Source organism: Rhynchophorus ferrugineus, unplaced genomic scaffold (assembly GCF_030347505.1).
Source record: "Rhynchophorus ferrugineus isolate W39M unplaced genomic scaffold, kcgeb_rfMv2 rfM7, whole genome shotgun sequence".
NCBI lineage: Eukaryota > Metazoa > Arthropoda > Insecta > Coleoptera > Curculionidae > Rhynchophorus > Rhynchophorus ferrugineus.
This window is the reverse complement of record NW_027472586.1, coordinates 8,909,328-8,935,374: the sequence shown is the minus strand read 5'-3', so window position 1 is coordinate 8,935,374 and position 26,047 is coordinate 8,909,328. Positions and strand designations below refer to the sequence as shown.

Below are 26,047 nucleotides of genomic sequence, written 5' to 3'. Positions count from 1 at the left end.
TACACGTTACCCCGCGCGCCCAGAACTTTTCCCGCTGGTAAACGGACCGTTTTATCTGCGGTCGTGCACTCGAACTTCCTTAGCCGCGACGCGGTCCCGAACTTTTTTCTCCGAAAAGCGATACCTGCCACCCCCCGCCGTCGCCTCTACCACCCCTCTCCCGCCGCCGCCACCCTCCTTCTCCTGGAGGGAGAAAAACGATTTTCAGATAGGCCCGATAACGTTCGGACGTAGATTTATTGCAGGCTCCTGTCGATTTGTTCGTTTTCGGGGATGTCAGTCGCTGTCGTTAAAGGACAGCGGCGCACGCACGTCGAGGGATTCGGTGGTTTTATTGTTTCGTAAACGCCTGGGAGTTTGAAGGAATTTGTTACGGATAATTTAGGGTTCTGAGTTCTGAGTCGAAAAAAAAACGGGGAATTTTCGAACTTTGTCGTGTACAGTTGACGGGGTCCTGGGAAAGTAGGGCTATTGAATTTTGGATGCGATAAATTATATAATACGTACACACTACTTTGGGTTTATTAACAAGCATTCAACAATTGCCCAGGGGCATAGAAAAACAGATGTAACTAAAAAATCCTCTCGAAGGTAAAAATATATGTTCAGCTAGATTTGGCACAAGCCTTGGAGGAGGTATGGCTTGACAGCTTTGTTCCTAAGCTACAGAAAGTGTCACCGATATAACTTCGAACTATTAGAACCTTGCATTACAGTCAGAATTATTAGAATCAAACAAGAGGAAGCTTACTTTACAAAGAATCTGTACCACCAGGAAATGTATTGGGGCCAATTCTTCATCTATTCTACACATCACGGTGGCTACATTTGCTGATGATACTGCGGTTCTTACTGTTTGAAATGAAATTAAATTTCGGCATATTCAACTAAATAATTGTAGTATCTCATATAGCAACAACGCTGAGTATCTTAGAATGGATTTCAATGCAAACCTTTGCAGGAAGGAACAAGTTAAAAAGAAACGGAAAAAAATAGATTGGTTAATTGGAAGAAAATCAGTACATTATAAATTGCTATTATATAAATAAGAACTGGGGTAAGTGCAATTATGGGGATGTTTCGTGAAAAATAATATAGATACAATACAAAACCTTGAGAACTGTATTGTAAGTGTACCTAGATACTACAGGATTACTCACACCGAGACCCTCAGGTACCGACTATCACTCAGGAAATCAAGAGTATAGCAAGTAGGCATGCGCAGAGGCTCCATTTTCACGCCAATAACGAATTATTACAACTTTTGAATAACACCATAATAGGACACAGATTCAAAAGAATGAAACCATTTGATCTTGTTTAATGCAGTCTAGTGTATTGAGATTCCTTTAAATAAAAGAACAATAGTGTTAATACGTAAGTATTATTAGACCAGAGACTAAGATAAGGCGAGTCCTCCTCAAGATATGTACTTAATATTTCCATTGAAATCGCCAATTTTAAATCAATGAAATCAAAACCGACAATTGGGATATACCCAATTTGGGCTACTCCTGGGCTAAGAAAAAGGATAAAAGAGGATAAGAAGAAGCGAACATCAATAAGAATGTTTAAAACTCAAAAGAAAAGGCTCTTGCGAAAAGTTGTGTAGATACTAGAGGATTAATGAACTTCTTGAACCTTTGGATGGTATCCTCTGTATTTATGAAGAAACTGTTCGTGTAATAAAAAGATGATGTATTTCCACTACGATTCACTTTTAATAACTTTTAACCACTTTAAACATGGGAAAAGTGTTGTTTTGTCGTCAAAAATTACGACAGGTGGATTGAAGAGAGAACAGTGGAACATTAATACACTATAGTGCATTCCTAAGAACGATATAACGTGTGTAATAGACCACTATTTCATTATAAGACTGTATTTTGTCATGTAACCGTATATTCTCATTCTAGTATTGCTTTTTGATAAAAAAATTCTACATGAAAACTGACAGTAAAAATAACTATGACAATTTGGAATTTTGTTAGTTACAATTACGAAATAATTTATCAAAGAAACTGCATATAATAATTCGAAATAATGAAAGTCTTGACGGCGTTTTTCTGCCTTTGTTCCCGTCATCACTGCAACTAAATTATCAAGCATAATTGAAAGCTAAAACAATGTATTCACTCCGCATTGTTGTCTCCATAGTCCTCGTTAATTATTCGAAAAATCCTAATTAAACGTCCGGTTCAACGAAGAGAATTTTTCATTCCTTATTTCTGAACATTACTTTAAAGTTATGATACAGAGCGCTAGTATTTATGATCATTTATACGCTCTTCATCCAGAGAGTCTAGTATTTTATCTGTAATGTCTTTTAGTCCAAGACTGTAGGAGTTATTTCTTTATTAAAATATACGAATAAATACATAACTGAAAGAGTTTAAAAACCAAAAAATATTAGTTTACTTTAAAACACAATTTTATTTAACGGAAAGAAGAGGCGACATCTGGTTGAACGGCAATACAAAGCGACACTGAGGGTAAAAACAGGTAGAAATCATCTCGACATATATTTTTAGATAACACCATTTAAAACGAATGGAAACCCATTAGATCACAGTGCGGTCCGTAGCCAATGCAGTACTAGTCGTATAATATAACACCTCCCTCCTTCTGGACAGTTTATAGTTCCGATATAATTATGTTTGAGTATCACCAGTACCTTTGCAAGCAAGTTTGCCTTTAAATATCATCGAAATGGCACTATTTCTGTCCAAATTTCCATGGCGTCCCTATATGGAATGGATTTCCAAGATATGGTGTCTCCAGTTTCCAATACTTGATGGCTAAGAATCTGACTAGGGTGATTTTCAAAGCTTGAATGTTACTTATTTGGAATAGTTGGTGGCTAGGGTTCTGTGAGCACCTAAAATCCTTTTTATGGACGCAGAAACGTGCATTATGTAGACTTTTAAGGCTTGGAAATAAGCTTAACACGTTCACTGCCAATAACGAGCTAGCGCGTAATGTGAAGCTTTCGTTGGACGCCAATTACGCTCCAGCGCGTTATATGTGCGGTGGTCTTTCTAAGCCTTGTATTTAGTTCGGCATTAGCAGTGTACCCATACAGTTGTATCTGCATTATCTGAAGACTATAGGTGATTCATTTACGTGCTTGGTTTCGATTTATCCTTTTTGATTCATATGTATTATAGAATTGCGTATAACGGGAAAAAATATCGATATTTCGGGGTCCTCTCGTCCTAAAAGTGGAAAAATAGATATCCCAACTTTATTCCAACGTATTCCAATTTACGAATTTCGTTTGTCTGACATAAAAAGGTAACTAAGGGATCCGTTCAAATCTAGTTCTATGTTTTGAAAATACGAGAGGAGAAGAAAGCAGGAAAGGTAATGAGAAAGCAATATAAAAATTGTTATTTAAATGAAAAGAAAAATTAATCATGAATTTAATTAAAAAAAAAAGCAAAAATTAGTCATGAGCGATTTTGTGAGCTTTAGTGAAAATTTATATTAACAATACATTTTCCTATTCTGTCTATTTAAATTTACCACGCGCTCGCGCGTATGCGGCCATCGGTGACCTCGATATACGACCTCAGTGCCGATCACGCTGTGGCGCGTGACAGAAAAATTGTCAAAAATATTAAAATCTAGACCGGACACACGTTAAAAAACGTTATTAGGAATATTTTATTGTTGTAATCATAAAACATGTAGTCGGCATCTAGAGTAAGTATTTGATCCCAGATCGATAGCCGTGTCAATAATAATAAACCCGGCCATATGGTTAAAATTCATGGAAAACTGAATAAAGAGGCTATCTAAAAATACTTGTGAAAAATACGGTTCCTTCTGAAGTGAATTTAATCGGCTGAAGTTTTGTTTTTCAATAATACAATGACGTAAAAAACACCCTAAATACTCGTCAAAAATACGTAAGGAAAAACGAAACAAAAATATTTTAAAAATGATGAAGTTGCCAGCATAGCGACCAGACCTCTGTTCTCTCGAATTAATATCAAATGAATTTAAGAGAAACGTAAATAATTGATGACCATCGAGTTCTGTAGGGTTGCGGGAATAGAGAATGTGAATGGAATCAATGCCTTCTCCGAATACTTCAATACGTCAATAAAAAAGACGAGTACACTTTGTGAACAAGTACTTAAAAATAAAGGGGGCTATTTTAATATAATATCACAGCTGGAATAACAGCAGCCCACTGATATAAACTAATGATCTGCATCCATCTAATCTGATTCCGATTCCACCTGTATTTTGTCATTTGGAGATTATCCGTATCAGTGTTCTACTCTATTACATGGAGAGAGAAAGAGGAAGTAGAAATGAGCAAATTATATATTAAAAAATATAACCGGAATATGCCCGACAATAAATAAAAACAAAGTCGTATTTTGAACTAAAATATGAATATTTAACATAGCGAGGACCGTGGCGGGCGAACGGGGTTGTGAGGGGGATAGTAGAGGAGGGAGGGAGGTAGGTCCGATATTGCGCCTAACCCGGGCGAATAAAGGAAAGAACCGGCAGGGAAATCCGAAAATAACCGAAGAAATTTAAAAACTTATCTCATGAATTCTTAAGCAGCAGCTTGTAAGATAACATTTTATCGTTGTTGCAGAAGTTAGGTTACGATTTTCATAAATAAAGAAGTTACGGCTTATTTATTCACCGGCCCGGCCCGTTCAATGTCGGAATGCGAAGTGGAGCTGGTTGTTTGGAATAAATCGAGGCGGTTAATGAAAATCATCGTTATAACAGAAAAATTGTGATAAGTTTGTAAAAATTACTATATCTTTTACTGAAATTCCCCTCAATTTCAAAGGGAGCTAACACAGACTGTGAGTGGATAGAATTGTGTCGAATAAGTTGAGATGATTAACAAAAATTATCATTATAACAGCAACACTGAGATAAATGTGTAAAAATTACTATAAGTTGTAAAATTGTTTATATCTCTTGGCATAATTTCTCTCAACTTCAGAGAGAGCTAATACAGTATGAGTGTATACCTGATTTTTTACAATAAGTTGAAAGCGTTAAGGAACATCAACATTATAACAGAGATATTGTGATAAGTTTGTAAAAATGTCCGTATATTTTAGTATAATTCCTCGCAACTTCAAAGGGAACTAGCACAGACTATGAGTGGACCTGGTTGTTTCGAATAAGTTGAAATGGATAACAAAAATCATCGTTATAACAGCAACCTTCATTATAACAGCAGTCGGATCATTAGTTTGTGAATTATAGCATTTTGAGTTAAGCAAATTTTGTTATTGTGAAAAAAATGAATAAACAGAGTTTCGCGTGCTGATAAAATATTGATTTTTGAAGGGAAAAAATACAGTTGAAGCAAAATCTTGGCTTGATGCCGAATTTTCGGACACTGCCCCAGGAAAATCAACCATCAGGGATTGGTATGCTAAGTTTAGACGTGGTGAAATGAGCACCGAAGACGGTGAACGCGGTGGACGCCAAAAATGATTTTGAATTATCGTAAATTGGAACTGAATGAAATACCAGATACTCCAAATATATCAACTGAACGTGTACATCATATCATTACCTCACTTTTGACCAAAAACAACGAAGAGTTCATGATTTGAAGCAGTGTTTGAAGATGATCCAGCATAATAAACCCAACATTTTGCGTCGATATGTGACAATGGATGAAACATGGCTTCATCACTTTACTTCAAGTCCAATCGACAGTCATCGGATTGGACTGCCCACGATGAACCCGCTCCAAAGCGTTGGAAAAGGCAACAGTCGGCTGGCAAGGTTATGGCGTCTATATTTTGGGATGCGCATGGAATAATCTTCATTGATTACTCAAAAGAATGCTCGTCGGGAAGAAATTTTCGTCGAATTAATAGGTTATCGCCGAAACTGAAGCCTATTTTGAAGCAAAGGACAAATAGTACTACAAAAATGGCATCGAAAAGTTGAAGGGTCGTTATAATAAGTTTATCACCCTTGTAGGGAATTATGTTGAATAAAGAAACTAATTTTTACTAAAAAATGTGTTTTACTATGGTAGGTCATGGACTTTTCAATTGACCTGTTAGTTCACGTGTAATCAAACTGCACAAATACTAATAACAATATATAATACTACCATTTCATATAGCAACAATCCTACGTATCTTGGAATTAATCTTGCAAACTTCGCTGGAAGGAACATAAAAAGAAGAAAAGGAAAGAACTGGAGGTAAAATATAGGCAAATACATTGGTTATTATACAAGCAAGTATTGAAACCTATACGGGTATACGGAATTTAATTATGCGGATATTCCTCGAAAAGTAATATAAATAAAAGTTTTCCAGAACAGAAGGCCTAAGAAATATTGTAGATGAGCGCAGATAATACATGACTGATTACTTATTCCGAGACCTTCATTGACCTGTCATTCAGAAAATCAAGGAGACATAAGGACAGATTCCATTGAAGGTCATTCAGCAACGACTATTAACAATCTAATAAATAAAAAAAGCAAAACATCCTGTTATATTCACTCTCTTACTATTACGTTATACCATCAAGCTATTTTGTTATCAATATCAAAATTATAAGCGAGCAGCATAGGGTGAAAAACAATATTCAAGAATCAGCGTTGCATGTATCTCACATGCTTTAATAATAAAAGAGTTGAGTCGAACACTAATCCGGCAGATACGACAAGCACTCAAACTAGGCTGGTTTTAAAATTACTATTTAAACTTGTTTCCGTAGTTTAGTTTAAAAGCTTACAGCACAAGCTTATCGGATTACTATCGCGTTAGAAGGACCTGCTCATGTTTTTTTTTGTCAAGTTAGATAACTTTATCCGTATTAAGGCTGTTTAATAATCAATGTGTTTGAAACTGTGATGAACAGATGTATACTACTACTGTGAATACGGGCGAGTATATAAATAATTTAAATGTTGGCTATCGTGCTTGGATTAGATTCATTCAGATCTTTGTTTGTGTTTGGGGGTTGAAGTATATGTTTAGCGTAGAGTTAGTGTCTTTCGAATAAAGAAAAAACTCCCTAAATATATTTTTGTTGAACTGAATAACATGAAAATCCATGTCAAATTCTATTGGAACTTATATTTTTTTTAGATTTCGGATATACATAAAATATATATATATTATAATGTATAGTTTTTAAGATATCTGACACTAAGGGAAGTCCACTCATTTTTTGAAAATAATCTTTTCATTAGATATTTTCGAAACTAATGGTTGTATAAAAATGAATGTACCACCGTTCGATTCGACATAAAATTATTTATAATTCTTGCAATTTTCATTAACCTGAAATAAATTGAAAGGGAAGGGCAGAAAAAAATATGAAAATGGCCAAAAATCACAAATTTTCACGACTATATACATGGAAAATTGTGCAAAATTTTTTACTATTCGGATATAGATAAAACTCTTATAATATATGTAATTTGGGGTCAAACAAACGAAAATATATGTTAAATTGCATTAGAATGTATAGTTTTCAAGATATCTGGCACAAAAGGAAGTCCACTAATTTTTTGAAAATACCCTTTTCATTCTATAACTTCGAAACTAATGGTTGTATAAAAGTAAATGTACCACCATTCAATTGGACATAAAATTATTTATAATTCTTGCAATTTTCATTAACCTGAAATTGATTGAAAGGGAAGGGCAGAAAAAAATATGAAAATGGCCAAAAATCACAAATTTTCACGACTATATACATGGAAAATTGTGCAAAATTTTTTACTATTCGGATATAGATAAAACTCTTATAATATATGTAATTTGGGGTCAAACAAACGAAAATCTATGTTAAAATGCATTAGAATTTATAGTTTTTAAGATATCTGACACCAAGGGAAGTCCACTCATTTTTTGAAAATACACTTTTCATTATATAATTTCGAAACTAATGGTTGTATAAAAGTAAATGTACCACCATTCAATTGGACATAAAATTATTTATAATTCTTGCAATTTTCATTAACCTGAAATTGATTGAAAGGGAAAGGCAGAAAAAAATATGAAAATGGCCAAAAATCACAAATTTTCACGACTATATACATGGAAAATTGTGCAAAATTTTTTACTATTCGGATATAGATAAAACTCTTATAGCATATGTAATTTGGGGTCAAACAAACGAAAATATATGTCAAAATGCATTAGAATTTATAGTTTTTAAGATATCTGACACTAAGGGAAGTCCACTCATTTTTTGAAAATACACTTTTCATTCGATATCTTCGAAACTAATGGTTGTATAAAAATGAATGTACCACCATTCGATTCGACATAAAATTATTTATAATCCTTGCGATTTTCATTAACCTGAAATCAATTGAAAGGGAAAGGCAGAAAAAAATATGAAAATGGCAAAAAATCACAAATTTTCACGACTATATACATGGAAAATTGTGCAAATTTTTTTACTATTCTGATATAGATAAAACTTTTAAAATATATGTAATTTGGAGCCAAACAAACGAAAATATATGTCAAAATGCATTAGAATTTATAGTTTTTAAGATATCTGACACCAAGGGAAGTCCTCTCATTTTTTGAAAATAAACTTTTCATTATATAATTTCGAAACTAATGGTTGTATAAAAATGAATGTACCACCATTCGATTCGACATAAAATTATTTATAATCCTTGCGATTTTCATTAACCTGAAATCCTTTGAATGGAAATGGCAGAAAAAAATATGAAAATGGTAAAAAATTGCAAACCCCCACTATTAATATCATGAACAGTAATCGTTGAGTAAAAACGAACATAATACCGTTGATTTAACGTAAAATTTATTATAGTTTCTGCAATTTTCATATACCTGGAATTATTTAATTAGCGATCATAACAAAAAACTTGAAAATAGTAAAAAAATCCCCAATTTGCATAAAATAATGGATTGATAGAGTTTTCAAAATAAATTTCCATGTTAGACTACCGTAAAATTTATAATATCTCACATAAAAAGCACTTGTTAGCAATGATTCTTGAAACCTTTTTAACAATTGATGGATGCCTTTCCAGAACAAGACATCTTTAAGGAATCCTAGTCATTGTTAAAATGACTCATAGAAAATGTCTAAGATACTAAAAAGGATCAGTTGTTAATTGTAGCGAATAGTATTAAATACTTTATTTAGGTCCACCAAATGCATACTGTTTTCTTTCCATTATTTCGAATTTCCATTATTATAATTATATTACTCGATGCAATTATGGGACCCCAAAATTCGAATATTAATTGCATTTTTGAAGACCATGAAAATTGTTAGCAACAGTGTCAACAGAAGAAGGCAGCAGAATTGACCAGTACATTTTAGGGTAGGTAGTTATGTGTATTTCAATCAGCGATATCTATCGGGAAAAATGCGAACTATTTGCTAACCAGACATAGCGCTTTCTGGCTACCACTTGTTCAGACCAATGCAGTATGGACTGGCTGGCACACGGTTTCGAAATACTGCAAATGGGTCGATAATTGGAAGTCTGCCAAACCAACATCATCATTTCGACATGCTATTGCCATGTAGTTAAAAAAATGATCAGAGTGCATAAATGCTAATAGATGCAAGGGCTGCATATTGATAATCCTATCGTGGTAAGTCTCTGAAATTCAATTGGAAATTAAGCAATAGTTGGGAGTACTCAAGCATTCTGAAGTATTTTCACTATTTAGCACTTGATGATTTAACTATTTTCAGACGTCTAAAGGCTAGAGAAAAGATCAAAAAAGGAAAGAAAATGGTTACCATACGAACTGACTGAAAGTATGTTTTATTCATTGATTACCAGAAGAAACAATAAGAGCTTTCTATGGAGTATTGTGGCAGGTGATGAAAAGTGCATAGACTAAGGCAAAATGTCACTCCAGAGCGATGGGAAAGAGTTACAGAAAATATTTTGATTGAAATCACCGATTTCGATACCTGTTACAAGTGTTGGATGATGGAAGTGTGGATGATAATGATAATCCTGCCATGATATTTCTATCAGCCTCAATTGAAAATTAATCACTAGTTAAGAGGGGAATGGTAACGCACTATGCAGTATTTTCAGGTTATATTGTTGCTCAATTGCGTGATATGCTTTTACCACACAAACCCCTTTTGTTGAATACGTAATGAATTATTGAAAACGTTCTTCGACTCCAAGTTACACGTATCCTCGCCGGATAAGAGCGGAATAACACTCGGCCGGAGTCGCGGGAATAGCTTTCCATTAAGGCGCGGAAAATAATGCGGGATTTTCAGCGATTTTCTCGCATACTTAATGCACGGGGCCCGTGCATTCGGATAGGAAGCCCTAATAGCCTCCGAAAGTATTTCGAATTTCGGTAATTCCGCGTTGGAAATAGGGAAGAGGAGACAGCAGCTGTTCCTCCCTACGCCTCCTCCATATGGCGAGACACGCTTCTGTTGCGCTAATTTCGCTCGAGCGCGGCGAGTGAGAGGGGGTGGCGGGGGAAGGAGAGGGGGGGCGTGTCTTTCCATTCTGGCGGCGGCGGAATTCCGCCAGGACGACGGGTATCTACAGCCGTCGAGGCATTTCCGCTCGCAGGAGTTAAAAACGGCCGAGTTATTTACGAGATTTTATGCGTCGGATCGCGAGCTTGCAGGATAAATGGAGGGGTTTATCCGTTCTTCGGGGATGTTACCTTTCCGATGAGAATTGTTTGCAATGTAAGGAAATTGCATCACATTATAAGCCACTAGAGTTGCCTATCAATGCTCGAGGCTTTTGGATGGATAAAAATTAATTTATGTTTTTCCTGATACAGTGCAACCTTTAATATAACGATTTTACGACTTTTTCGAAATCCTCTAAGACTGGCCGTATGTGCTAGTGCAAAATATACGTTTACATTATGAATAAATTTATCAAAAAACACTTTATAACGAATTTTTAATAATTGCTATATATATATATATATATATATATATATATATATATATATATATATATATATATATAAATCATATAAATCCATCGTAAATAAAGTCAGTCAGGCTTGATGCTAAGTATTATAAACAACGCTGTTTATAATTATTATAATGTAATAGTGTAAATACACGGACGTAGAGGAATATGTTTTAAAATGGTTAAAACACTGCTGGAATAAAAATGTGGCAATTGGACGCGCTATTCTTCAAGACAAAGTTTAATACTTCGCATTGCAATTGGAACATGCAAGAGTTCTGTGCTAGCAACGGGTACGAGCCTTCGTATGTGGTGAATGTGCGGAAGTAAATAAAGAAGTATGAGATAAGTGTAAACATAAACTTGCAAAGCAGACCGAGGGATCTGACGGCGAAGATATCTTTAACGTCGATGGAACAGAACTGTCCTACAAATGTTTACGGGATAAATCCTTACCGTGAAAAACGGCAAACTTCGTTTAAAAATGTTGCTTGGAATAAACTGTATCGGGACATATGAACTTGAACCACTTATTCATTGAAAATTATAGAAAATCACAATGTTTTAAAAATGTCAATAAATTTCCAACAGAGTACACGTCAAACATTATGGCTTAATGACCTGCGATGTTTTTAGTAATTGGTTTAAAAATCTTGATAAGGAAATGAATACAAAAAAAAGAAAAAAATTCTTATGTTTTTCGATAATTGAACTGTACATGGAGGTATTCCAGAGTTAACAAGCATAAAAGTAAAGTATTTGCAAATACCACCTCGAACCTTTAACCACCAGACGAAAGCATCATTCAAAGCTTCAAACTGCACTATAGAAAGGAAGTAGTCAGATAATATTTCGTTGATTTTGAACACCAAACGCCAACTACAATTGATGTGTTACAAGCCATGTGGGCGATTGCAAAAGTTTGGAATCTGGTCAGTGAAAAAAGAATCACGAACTGCTTGAAGAAGATTGAATATAAAGTGCCATGTGATAATGAGAAGACTTGGACTAAGGGGAACTGGCTATGATTCGGGAAACAGTTCAAGAACAATTCAACAAGGAAGAGAAGAGTTTGTGGACTTTGAAGATGATTGCGCCTTCCGTAGAAGCGGAAGAAGTGAGGAAGAAGAAAGTAAAATTAATCAACGTGATTTTACAATAAAAGGTACTTGAACTAGTATTTCTCAAAAAGTGACGGTATAGTCAAGCCAATCATGTTTCATTACTTATCATTGTATGATGTCAGAAAGATTGAAAAAGTTATAAAAAACGATAAAAAATAATAAATTTTTCCCAATAAATGTATTTTTAAGTGAAATTATTTGTTCGAATAAGTTTTATTTTATTTCGACAAACCTGCTTGCTAACACTATGTATCATCCATTTCAATCACTAAAGTATGGCCACTTAAAAGGAACGACACTTTAAAATATCGCAAGAAAGCTAGGCCCAGCCAGTCTCAGTAAGCACTTTCGGGACAAAGTTTTACAAGGTTTCGATATGGCTTCACTCCTTACCACCTGCCCGCATTGCCCGGATTGCTGTCGAGGTAATAAACGTCGACGGCAACTTTCCTGCGGGACCTCTCACCACGATATAATTTATCGGCTCATCGAGAGGATATATCTAGACGGTGGAATAGCGTAGAACAATGCTTTGTCTTCTTGATTTCTGTTTTATTCTCAATTTTCACTTTCTACATTACCAATTTACGTTTAATACTACGAAAACGGTAAAAAATTATGCATATTTTAACAATATTTTTATGTTGACAACCAAAAATAGGACCAGTATTATATCTTAAGGAAGTATTATATCCTAGAATTCCGGAAATTAATCTAGTATCTTTTTGATGATTGGAAAGCAACAATGACATACTAACATATAAATGGTTCATTTTCATTTCATTTAAATATATTCTTACGAATGTTTTACGAAAATTTTGATTTTTAGCAGAGTGATAAAAGCTGAAGAAAGAACAAGCTGTGAACTCAAGCTGTGAACTCAAGACTCCAGCTTAATTTTTTCACTCCCAGACAGTCGTTTTGCAAAAAATATATTTTTGTACCGTGGATATAAACTATTCCCGTATTTATTACATAATTAAAATGGTTGAAATTGAATCAATGAACACATTCTTTTTTATTCAACTTTATCAGTTTATTTTTTTGTTATTTCTAAAAAATATATGTTTACCGATAAGAATGCTTTCTTAATAATAGTTTACCGACAAAGTTGTGGAAGTGATCAGTCAATATTACGATTGGTTAAGATCAGAAAAAAGTAATTTCTCTGCAACATCGCACAAGCTTTCGACAAAACCAAAACTTTGATATAAAAACTGAACAAAGTGCATCTAAAGCAGTATGCAGATATACTAAATCTTATATTTCAAACAGAGTGAATTTAATAAGAGTATAGATATTCACAATTAAAAGAAATACAACTAAATATTGAGGTATGAGCAGCAATATAGTTCTAGGAAATAGGAAATCAGGTTACATTTGAGTGAAATCAACAGATTTGTGACAAATCGTCCACATACTAAAGATGACTCTACAGAAGTACTCGACTAGGCACTTATTTAAAAGCTTTATTAAAAAAGCAGTGTGGAGGTAAAAAAGATGTATAATTAAAAGAACATAATGTCAGTCCACCATTTAAAGGACTATAGTAGATGGGTTAGGAGTAAATTAATAATTACTAGTACTTAAATATATAATTTTTCCGTGCGTGTGCCGAATTCTTTCTAAATAACTAGACAGTTTTCGATACAATTTTTATGTATACGATTCATAATTGGATCCGGTAGGTTGCGCTGTAATAGAGCTACAGAATTTTTTATATTTTTAAAAAAATTTCGAATAAAATTAAAGGTATATAACAACAACATTTTATAACACTCCCCCTCTCCTAACATTGTGGCTTTTCTATTTATTTGAACAGAAATAGATATTTTGTCGTAATCAATAAGATATCAGCAAATGTTCCTACCATAGGAAGTTGTCCAAGAACTTTTTTTGTTTAAATTGAGGATATATGTAGTTCCGTTAGCACACAATTGAAAATAACTTAACAAATAAACTAAGGCATTCTTGACCTGAAGGTTATAATAGAAAACGCTACATTCAAGGGTGAAACGGAAGGAGAGCGTCATGGTGGACAGCCGTTGATTGAAATCAACCAATTCGTCATGTTTCAAAATATTTTATCGGTTTATCCCAATTAGCATCACATTTTAGCATAATTATTGTCCTAATGACAAGGTAATTATGCTTGTAACGAGTACATAATTCATATATATATGTATATATATATATATATATATAAACACTTCTTTTTAGAACGTTGTTTTGCAGTATATACCATTTACAACGCGGAATGGTTATCTGAATACATTACGATGGAACCAACACGCGTCTGTTTTCTTTATCATGCTGTCGGGGTTTCCGAAACGAAAGCCTGGCGTTACTGGCTGATGCATTTCATGCTCGAGTGATGAGAGGAAACGCTTCTAAAGAGTAGCTGGGGCTCTTTTGTGATGTAGATGTACGGCACTCGGTGCAGATTTCCTCAAATAGATTTGATACTTGAAGTATATATCTCTGTTTTCATAAAATCATCTCGATATATACTTACACTAACTGAATACAAAAAATTAGTGAGGGGGATAATCGATGTAACTGGATTAATTTATATATATGCGACCAGTAATGCACACTATAAAATACATATTTTACAATACGAATTACAATTACCAACAAGAATCTAATACAACATTTAATTTGGTGAAACAAATCTTATAATCTTCTAATATAATATAATCTACATAATATAATTACATAATATAATCTACATAATATAATCTATAATATAATCTACCATATACCTAACCTAAGGTAATTTATTCTTGCTATTTTATTGTTTCTTGATAAAGCAACTAAATATTTTTTAGATACTTGTTGAGTAAAGATGGGAGGAGAATATTTTTAATTAAAATTAGAATATTAAGAATAATTTTTTTATGGAAATAAGTCAACAAAATAAATTAATGATGGTATCTAAAAATAATTATGAGGAATCATATTTTAATTTTCAGACCAAAAAATAAAGAGGATTTGAAGGCTTATATTATATATATCACATATATCATATACATAATATATATCTTATTATATATATATATATATATATATATATATATATATCATATATATCACATACATATCATATACATAATATATATCATATAAATTTTGTTTAAATTATATTGCCTTACATTTGTAACCATAATTAATTTTTCTCAAGCAAATCAAACAAAAATATAGCAATAGGGAGTACGTCAAAAACAAATATGAAATTTCAAACAACCGTTGCAAAAATCAGATCATCTATCTCCATAAGATAAATTGATTAAAATCATTTTAAATTCATTTATCGATATAATTTAATTTCATTTTTCATATCATCTCAATATTTGTAATACGGACTATTTTACGGAATATTTTTGTTTAAAATAAAACGCGGAGCGAATTTGTCGAAAGTTAATGAAAAATATTTTTAATTTTCGATCGTTTTCAATTAATCATACGTTCCGAAAAATTGGACTTGCCAAATTAGTTAACAAAAAGAGCATAATATATCGTACGCAAACGGAATAATGGGTATATCGATTATTCGAACAATGGCCGGGCCAGTTTTAATCTCGATTTTCCCATTTCAATAAGCACTGAACTGTTTTAAAACTTTTAGTTTTCAATTAAAAGGGCATCGATAATAATAGGTCTCTATTTTTTTCTGTAATAAATTCGTTTGCAACGCAGTGAGTTTTTTGTTTATTGATAACTATACTGGTCTATAAAAAAAGGGCTGGTTCGGTTTTGAGACGTAATTTGTATGCTTTTGGGTATGCTGAATCCGCAAATGATTTTCTTTTTGTCATAGTTCTTGACATTTAGGACAATTATATTAAAATAAATCGTTCACATTGCTCCCAATCATGCTTTTCGTATTTTAATTTTAAGGACCAATTCAAATTAAAAGGCGCCGTGTCACGTGAGTGCATGAGTACTACAATATGAAATATGAGTTGAAGGAGGAATACGTAATACACAGCATTTTGCAAACCGAAATAAAAAAACTGTATGATGTTACCCTAGTTTCCCCTACATAGCTCATTTGTTATTGTCCTATATTGATATTTTACGAATTATCAATAAATTAATATATACAATAAGTATATACAGTACATACTACAGTGAGTGTATATAAAATATACATAAATATACATAATAAACATTAAAAACTTAATATAAAAAACATATATAAAATAATATATAAAAAATTCCAACATATCGGGAAAATTTGTATACGTTGAAATAAACGCTGAGTTATTGAAAGAGAGTGATTTAAGCTTGAACATGTAATGATAACCTTTAAGATTAAATGAAGCTTTCAACTACTTTTTCATCTTTCTGTGAAGTGATGCTATCATCTATATCCACATTTTTTCATTATATTTCTAAATCGTGTGCTATATGCATTACTATGAAGAAGTGATAATCAGTAGGCGCTCTCTCTTATGACAATATAATATAGTTAAATGAAAAAAATATCAGAAATTGAAAAGGATATACGTAATACACAGCATTTCACAAAGCGATATATGAAAACTGTATGAAATTGCCCCACTTCCCCTACATAGCTGATTGGTTAGTATCCTATAGTGACCTAACAGGAACAATAAGTTAACAGTTACAATAAATATAGATGCGTAAGTAATGTCGTAATATAATAACAAAAGTTACAAATTTAATATATAAATGTTTAAAACTTTTTTATTGTTTTAGCAAAACAATTAATTTAAGATAATGACGGAGACTTTTTTGAACTCACAAAAAATTATTTAATTATCATTATATCTTCAAGCTTAAACGAAATTAAAAAAAAAACGGATCGTAGACAGTGCAATTTCATGGACTTGTCACTGTAACCCAATAGAATAAATTCAAATTTTCTCAGATGCGGGACCCGAAGGCTCCTCCCGCCCCTCCGGGGCATGGAAACAAATGTGGGGAGCGTCTAGTCTCCGTCGCAGCGTCGAATAAACGGACAGGATCCCATTCAAAGGGGATTTGTCAGATGTGGTTTAATAGAATCCGAAAGTGGTGAACGAGGCCACTTTTTTTTCGGTTCTGTTGTTCGTCTGGAACCTTTTTCTCGTGTTATCCCGAAATTGTTCGGGGGCTACGGGGGAGGAGCAGAGGTGTAAACTAGATTCGCATGGATGCTCCTGTTATTGTGTAGTGGTTTTCAATTTGAACGGTTCGAACGCAGTCTGGCAACATTTTCAGAAAATAAAGCAGTCTGAACAACTGTTATAGTAGATAGTTTTGATATCTCCTCATATAAAATAAATTTTCCCATTAATATTATTGAATTATTCAGTGCATACAGATTCAGATCAAGGAACGTTCAGAACCCGGATCAAACTCTTAAAGAACTTTCAGAGAACTCAGCATATCCAGAACTGTTTCAACATTGCGGTTTCAACGTCTGCCAGAGAAAAATATAATAATTTTCTATGGCGTATTGGACTGGTAATGAAAAGTGAATCTGCTATGACAATCCCAAGTATAAAAGGTTATGGATAATCTAGAGCAACCATCCACATCGACACAGAAACGGAAAATTAATAGTGATAATATCTTGCTCTAAATATAATGGGATCAGAAAAGTGTAGGGTATTGCGAACTGCTAAATCTGAATGAAACTGTAAGTGTAGATGTCTATCGATGACATTTGAACAAATTGAACGACGTATTGTTGCAAAAAAAGATCAGAAATAACGAGTAACAGACACAGTCATCCTTTTGCGAAACCGCAGTGGCCCACACGTTGCCATAGTTCTGAAGAATACACTGTAGCAATAGGATGTTCTACCGTGTCTAGCATACTCGCTAGATACAATATCTGATTACCACTTGTTCAGACGGATGCAGAATCACTTAGTTGGCACATGGTTTCAAAATGGCGAATGAGTTAATAAATATGACGAAACCAGAAAGATGTTAAAAATGATATATATCGATATACTTTACAATATTACAAAATACTATTTTTTCAACAAAACAATAAAACCTTGAACTGAAAATCATTATTCATACATTATATCAACATTTTATTTTGTTTGTTACTAAACAATGACCGTAAATTTCTCGCAGCTAACTATGCAGGCTTTTCGGCTGCTCTGCCGAAATAGTTCAGGCCCCAGATCGATCTCCCGCCACCTAAACTGTGAACTATCTGTAATCTTAAGAATTTGGCCGACCGCCAAAGGTTTTGTAGTAATGCAGGTCATCCTCCGGGCTGGAAACTTTAATGGCCGCCCGTTAGTAGACTGCCAGACGATTGACAATTTATCGCCTAGGGTAAATTTAAATTCCATTCGCACAGGGCGTCCTGACAATACTTGCCAGAAGCTCTAACGGTTTTAAGATGGGCGATATCTCAGACAAAGTTCATTATATTTCATTATTTTTAACGAGGTGAGAATAATGACATTACTTAAGCTTGTCTATGAAGGTATTGAATAATCTTATAAATTATCTAATATTGAAAATAAAAAAATGCTTATAAAAAGCTATTAACACTGAAAAAGAAATCATTAATAATATATTTTATACTCTATAGCTATAAATTCGTTATACTTCGAAAGAATTTGCAACTATAATTATTATACAATACTTTAATGTTACATCACTTAGGACTTTGACAAATCGTTTTGCCTACAAGACAATGCTCCCTATTTCGTGGGATCGGAGTGGCTTAGTGTATTATGAACTGTTGAAACCAGGTAAAACTGTTAAAAGTGACCGCTACCTGTGATAAACAATCAATTTTAACCACTAATTGATCGAAAAACATCCAGAATGTGTCCCTGTAAAATTATTTTGTAGCCGCCGTACTCTCCAGACCTTGGTCCAACCGACTATCAACTTTTCGCATCAACGCGCTTCCAGATCAACACTTCGCCAATTTGGAAGAAGTTAGAAAATGATTTGATGAATAGTTTTGCTCAGAGGACAAACAATTTTTTTTGGAATGGCATCCATACATTATTTTTAATTTTAAGATAGGCAAGATGTATAGAATCAAACGGGAAATATTTTGAACAAATACATTTTTCTATTTTCTTAAAAATTATGTAATTTTATTTTGAAAAACTGGTAACGACTTTCCGATACACCTGCTATTAAAACATGGCAACCATTGGCACAAACTCTTGTAAGTTAGGACTGTATTTCTGAAAATAAAACATAATCTATGTCTGCGACCTCATTGTTATAATTTTTTTTGAGACGATATAACGTTATGCTCAATTATTTCGTATATTATTTTAATATAATTAAATTGTTAAACTTTAGTTAGTCAAATAAATACAAAACTATTGCATAATCTAAAATTGGCATTTATTTGTATTTAATTGGAAAAACAGGAAACGGGAATCATATATTATTCGATTATGACCATGGCACAAAAATAGCGTAATTAATAGGTAAAAGCGTGTTAAAAACTCACTAATATAAGTCATAATCAACTAACAATAGTTTTGCTATTCAAACTCAATCAATGAATTTCTAAACCCGAAAATGCTGAACTGGGAAATGTTATAAAAAAATAATGACAAATAACTAAAAATAAATTTCCCTGATATTTACGTAGAAGCATATATCATTACTAAATTATTTTACATTCCATAACTATAAACTCGTTATACTTCGAGAGACTTGGCAATAATCGTTACAAAATATTTTATTGTTATATCAGGGCAGTTAGGATTCAGCATCAATCCTATCATCTAAACTGTGAACTGTCTCTAATCTTAAGGACTTGGCTGATAGCCAAACGTTTTGTAGTAATGCAGGTCATCCTCTGGATCGGAAACTTTACGGCTGCTAATGCCCAGCCGTTAGGATCGAGGAAGTGATTGAAAATTTATCGACGAGCACATTTAAATTCTGCTCAGGCACGTTGTTTTCGTAAAACTCTGTAAAATCTTTTATGGGGGATTTTGTAGCACTGCGGAATAAATAGTGGCGATGTTTAGATTCGGTAGTAAAGGAACTCCATATTGTGGGATGACAATATGATGATTTACAGCAGTAAAATTTATAGCACTCTAGGGCTAGAAACTCGTTGGCAATAACGAACATTAATCTTATCTACGTAAAACTTTTTTTGTCTCGCCTAAACTGATGAATCCTTAATTAAAACACGATTCCATTGGAATTGATTATCCGACACTTTTGCAGAGCGGCAATAACCATTAATCCAAGCGGCGGGCACGTCGAAAAACAACGATTCGGTGCAGTCGCGTTCCAAACGATCGGTTATCGGAGTGGCGAAGGCGCCGGGACGCGGAAACCGGCCAAGAGAGGAAATCCGGTCGGTCCTAAATGCAAAGCGCGAAATTGAATTGAAGCACATCCATCTGCGACGGCGGGATCCGTACCCGCTCTTAGTAAAACCCATCTGCTCGGGTGACAGTTAAATTATAGAACTTATCTTGTTTATTACATTAAGATTAATTAGGATCGGAATCGGATTGGCATCGAACAGATGTCTGGATGGACAGACCGTATTGAAACTGACTGACTTTGGAATCGGGAAAGGGTAGAGTTCTGGTTGAATCGATCACCGAAGAGAGATTTATAAAAACCAGCCCGAGACCATTAAATGGGATCTATTTACGGCCAGAATTAGATGACCGTCGAAGCCATTTGTCTGACTAATAATAAAGTGAACTTAAATACGCATTTCTACACTCATTTTAAGGGCAAGCCAATTCCTAAAATAAACACTCTTACTCTAGAAACTCATTGATATTTTCTTCTTGTTGTTCATTGATTTGTTTCTTCTTCTGTCTAAATTATATTCTGAAATTATATAATAAATCTATATTTACAAAAGCCTAGTAACAATATGTATATTATATTGATGTTTTTTGTTTTCACTTAAAAGACAGTATTTTTCTATCATTGGAAATTATTTAATAGTCAGCAGGTCAATTAAAACAGATCAATTGAAAAGTCCCTAGCCAGCATAGTAAAACACATTTTTTGGCAAAATTATTAGTTTTTATTCAACATAATTCCGTTCAAGGGTGATACACTGTTTATAGCGACCCTACAAATTTTCGATACCATTTTTGTAGTACGATTTGCCCTTTGTTTCAGAATAGGCTAGAGTTTCGGCAATCACCTCTTCATTCGACGAACATTTCTTCCCAGCGAGCATTATTTTGAGATCTGAGAACAGGAAGTAGTCGCTGATGGCCAGATCTAGAGAATACGGTGGATGAGGAAGCAATTCGAAGCCCAATTCATGGATTATTGTTATCGTTTTCACTGACTTGTGATACGGCGCATTGTCTTGGTGAAGTAGCACTTTCTTTTTCTTTAAATGGGGCCGTTTTTCTGCCATTTCGTCCTTCAAACGGTCCAATATCGCTATGTAATAGTCGCTGTTGATGGTCCTTCCTTTTTCAAGGTAGTCAATGAGAATTATTCCATGCGCATCCCAAAATACAGACGCCATAACCTTGCCAGCCGACTGTTGCGTTTTCCCACGCTTTGGAGCGGGTTAAACGGGTGCAGTCCACTTGGATGACTGCCGATTGGACTTCGGAGTGAAATGATTGAGCCATGTTCCATCCGTTGCCACATATGGGCGCAAAAACTCGGGTTTATAACGCTTGATTATCTTCAAACACTGCTCCAAATCATCAACTGGTCGTTGTTTTTGGTGAAAAATGTACATTTTCACTTATATTGATTTATATATAGCTTTAAAAGTATGTGTGTGTACTCTATAATTATAAACTCGTTGTCCCTAATGTACTATAAAATATTTGGATACCTGTCCAAGCTATTTGTCTGACTAATAATAAAGTGATCTTAAATATCCATTTATATATTAATTTTATGAACAAGCCAATTTCTAGTTTTTCTAAATGATATTCAAAACTATATAACTAAATTAACTTATCATTAAACTTATTAATGATGAAAAAAAACCTAATAAAATATATATACTACTATGGTACCTAGATCTTTTTTGTATCCAACAAAATGGCAATATTTTTGAAAATATTTGATTTAAAATTTGTTTTAAAACTTTATAATTATAAACTCGTTGTCCATAATTTAATACAAAATAAAATAATAAACTCATTAATATCACCTTCCCATATTTTAAATAAACGCTATTCTAAAAATATATAATAAAACTAAACAAAATATATTTCATTAAAATTGAAGGTTTAAAAATATTTTTTTTCACTTAACCATTATAAACTCGTTGTCCTACATATATTTTTAGACATCGTTTATATTAAATTTACTAAAAATAACGAAGATTCAAAATTCTTGTTATGTTCATCTCACGACATACATTTTCTAATTACAATCGTATTTTCGCACATATCGATCCGTGTTAGTCGGTCCTTCAGCATCATTCAGTTCGAGGAAATCAGAAAATGAGTTGGCGACCGAATCGTCCTTTAAACGCAATTGCATTACTCCAGCTGGCTGGAAATGGTCACTCTGTAGCGTACATGAGGCGTGCTATGTTTCATCTTTCAACCGCTGGCGTTCGTGTAATGGCTACCGAATGAGTCTCGTCCGCTTCTGTTAATGGCTAGTTTCGAGTAACGAATTTGTCCTTGCGACTCGTACGGACCCAACTTCTGTTTCGTTGGAGCAGAACATTTAATTATTGCTCTTTTCAGCCATTGTGTACTAGTTGGAACATAAATCGCCACAAATATAACGAATCTCGTGTATTGGGTTTAATTAAAACGTGGCTACCACCAGAACACGCTCTTGTGACCTGGGATATTATTTCTATACAGAAAATATACTCTAAATCTACGATCTCATTGCCATGTCTTATTTAATACAATGAATCATTATGAAAAGAGAAAAGGTCAATCATACATTTTTTAATTATGAATAGCATAGAAAATTGTGCAAATCTCATGAAACGGAAACTAGGCCTAGTTACTAAGAACTTATTAATATAATTCATAATAAAATAGAGAAAAAATATTTAGTAATTTTACTGTAAACAGATTTCATGAATTTCGCGGATATATAATTACCAAATGATAAGTAAATACATTTAGATTGTATGCCGCTTTTATTACAGTGATATATTTTATACGCTACTATTACTTTATGAATTGTTAACTTTTAGTTAATCTAATAAGCAAAAAGCATCATTTACCTTAAAATTATATAATTTACTTTTATTTCTTTATGAAAAGGGAAAAGGTTAATCATATATTATTCAATTATGAACAGCCTAAAAATTGTGTAAATCTCAGCTACCGGAATATTGGATGATTATTAAGAACTTATTGATATAACTCATAATAAAATGAAACAGAAGATCTAATAGTTTTACTATAACTGAATTTATGAATTTTTAAACCTGAAAGATCGATATTGAGATGTTAGATGATGTTTAATTATTGAGCTAGATATATAATTTTTTATTATTTAGTAGTAAATTTACATTTTGGTAATCATATATGATTATCGTCATATCTTACAGTTAAAATCATATGGTATCGTATTCTAATTACCTAGTCTTCAAACTATTTGACCATTCAGATCTGATCAATTTACTTAAGAGAAAAATGAATTTTAAAAAAACGTGTTCTAGTTCTACGAACTTGTCAATAAATAAAAATTGTTTCCGTAATATGTCATTGGCAGAAAAATTACCGCGGAAATCAGTCTGAAAAATCGCGAGCGAGTAAAAGAGACGATCCAGATTGGGACGATAAGAACAAAAAAAGAGGAAGAACGAAGGAGGACGGCAGAAATATGAGGACTGTCACGTTGCGAGAGAATTATAGGCTCGGAGAGATATGTCGCTCAAAACCCTTCGGATACGGAAATATTTTTCTATCTCAGAAAAAGATTGGACAGCTCGTATTTCATAATGCGATGGGGGTTGGATTGGCAGCGAAATTGATTAGAATTTTCGTTTGGCATGCTGTAAAAAGGGAGGCAGTTTTTCTGGTTTTAAAATGGATATCCCTTGGATGTACGATAATTTTATACCAAAAAGCTTATGAGCTTTCTCTACGCATATGGGATTTTTTCTAACTAGTCTATCAACCCGTCATTTTAATGACCCTCAATGACTTATTTAGTTTTGGAACGGTACACCACTTATATTAACCATATTATTGATGAATAATTTATGATAACTTTTTAAGATAATGATATTAACATGAACGAGTTCTTACTAACAGAGTATATAATTATACTTCCTTATATTTTCTGTAATGTTTTTTTTATCAAAGTTGGATATTTAAATGTATATAGTATTGTTTTAAATTTATACATATTTTAATTTAAATTTTGATTTTAATATCTATTTATGATTAACAGAGAAAGGATTATGATATATACTTTCAACTTAACTTTGTATTATACCTTATACATTAATTCTATATACAAAATGACAGTGAACTCACATCATCAAAATGTATAATGTATTGCCTATTGCAGTTTATAAATCGATTAAATATCAGAATTTTTTTTTCATTTTATTCTAGTTAAAAAAAGACACAATGCTGTCTGATACGTTCGAACATGTAAATGAAGTCGTCCGATTGTCAACTATCCGCAAAATTCTTCGAAACACTAGTGGACATATAAATAAAATATTTAATTGTGTTTTATGTAATATATTTTTGTTAGAAATATGCTTGAAAAAAGATACATAGTAGTTCAGATATCTGAAAAATACGACCTCAGAGTTTAACATTTCCCTCCCTATAACTGTATATTCAATCAAATCGAATTGTTTTGAGATGTGGAAAAATTTCTACAAGAGACATACAGGCAGAGATCGATATACAAGCAAGAACTGTTTGGATGTGTGAAATAGACTGTCTGCAATAATACGTCTCTGTGTGGATAAGTCACACATAGGAAGAAATTCACAAATAGTGGAATTGTGAACTAGTGTTAGAATGGAAATTAACAGCTTAGTTATTGACTTGAAAAGTGGCTCAGAATTGGATTATGATCCAATACCAAGACAGGGTGATGAGAGTGAAAATAATTAAAGGTGTGTATATAGTTAATATAGGATAAATGTATTGTAGAGTCTGACAGATTTAGTTCATACATGTATCATTCATACAATTGTTCAAGATATATATGAGCAAGCATATAGTTAAAATGTACGAGATGTAGATATTACAAATATGGCAAATTCATTAGGGATAATGCATTGATTAAATCTAATTTCATCAAGAAAAAGGTACACAGTAACAGAAAATCTAATGAGTTGCAGTGATATCAGAATGACTTGTCAAGAAAACACAGCACCGAAGGAAAGAACAATTAAACATAAGAAGGTAAATATGCTCTCTAATGAAAATAAAATACATTACTTGGATATACAATTGTTAATAAGGTAGCTTAGGCATCCAGGAGATACCACATGTGGGTTGGAAAAGAGTACAATGTAAATATAATATTTTGGATGTTTAATTAATTGTAGTTTAAGTTTTTCGATAATATATACATTAGATATACTATACTGTTAAAATAATGTTTTTTGTTTTATTATTTTATTTACCAGTACATTAGAATGTTTCTACATATCAAAGTTAAAATAACCTAAAATTTAAAGTTAAATGCAGGAACATGGCGAGGTTTTAACGTCATAAATTGAGATGATGTAAGTTCACAACTATTTTCGCTAGACTATAAGAACAAATTACCCAAAATGATTTGTAATACTTACTCAGCATGCCAAGATCTTAGGACTAGCTATTGATGAAAAATGTTTACCTGTAACAAAGATATATCAATGAGTATTAATGGAAGTTGGAATTTAGTATATATTTTATAATATTTAATAATATGGTTTCCTTGGAAACAACCAAGAACATTTCAATTGTTTATGTTCTACATTGGTTTGTTATAGACGTAATGAAGGTGATGTCAAAGCAGCAAACTGAACATTTTTAAGGATATGACAAGCTCTGTGAATATTTAATGAGCATTTACTAACAATTTAACA

At 33.0% G+C, this 26,047-nt stretch overlaps 1 protein-coding gene across 10 annotated transcripts in view; it reads right to left on the bottom strand.

The window, feature by feature from the left end:
- The window catches only part of cpx (synaptic transmission protein complexin), a 443,610-nt gene that overhangs the window by 50,682 nt on the left and 366,881 nt on the right, over nt 1–26,047 (bottom strand). Inside the window, exon 1 of one of the 10 annotated variants that reach the window (XM_076409245.1) lies at nt 25,769–25,810. The exons of the other annotated variants lie outside the window; for them this stretch is intronic. Within the exon in view, the coding sequence (XP_076265360.1) occupies nt 25,769–25,775 (7 nt within the window). The 5' untranslated portion in view covers nt 25,776–25,810. Of the gene's footprint in view, nt 1–25,768; nt 25,811–26,047 lie in introns of those variants that run through there. 10 annotated transcript variants of the gene reach the window in all.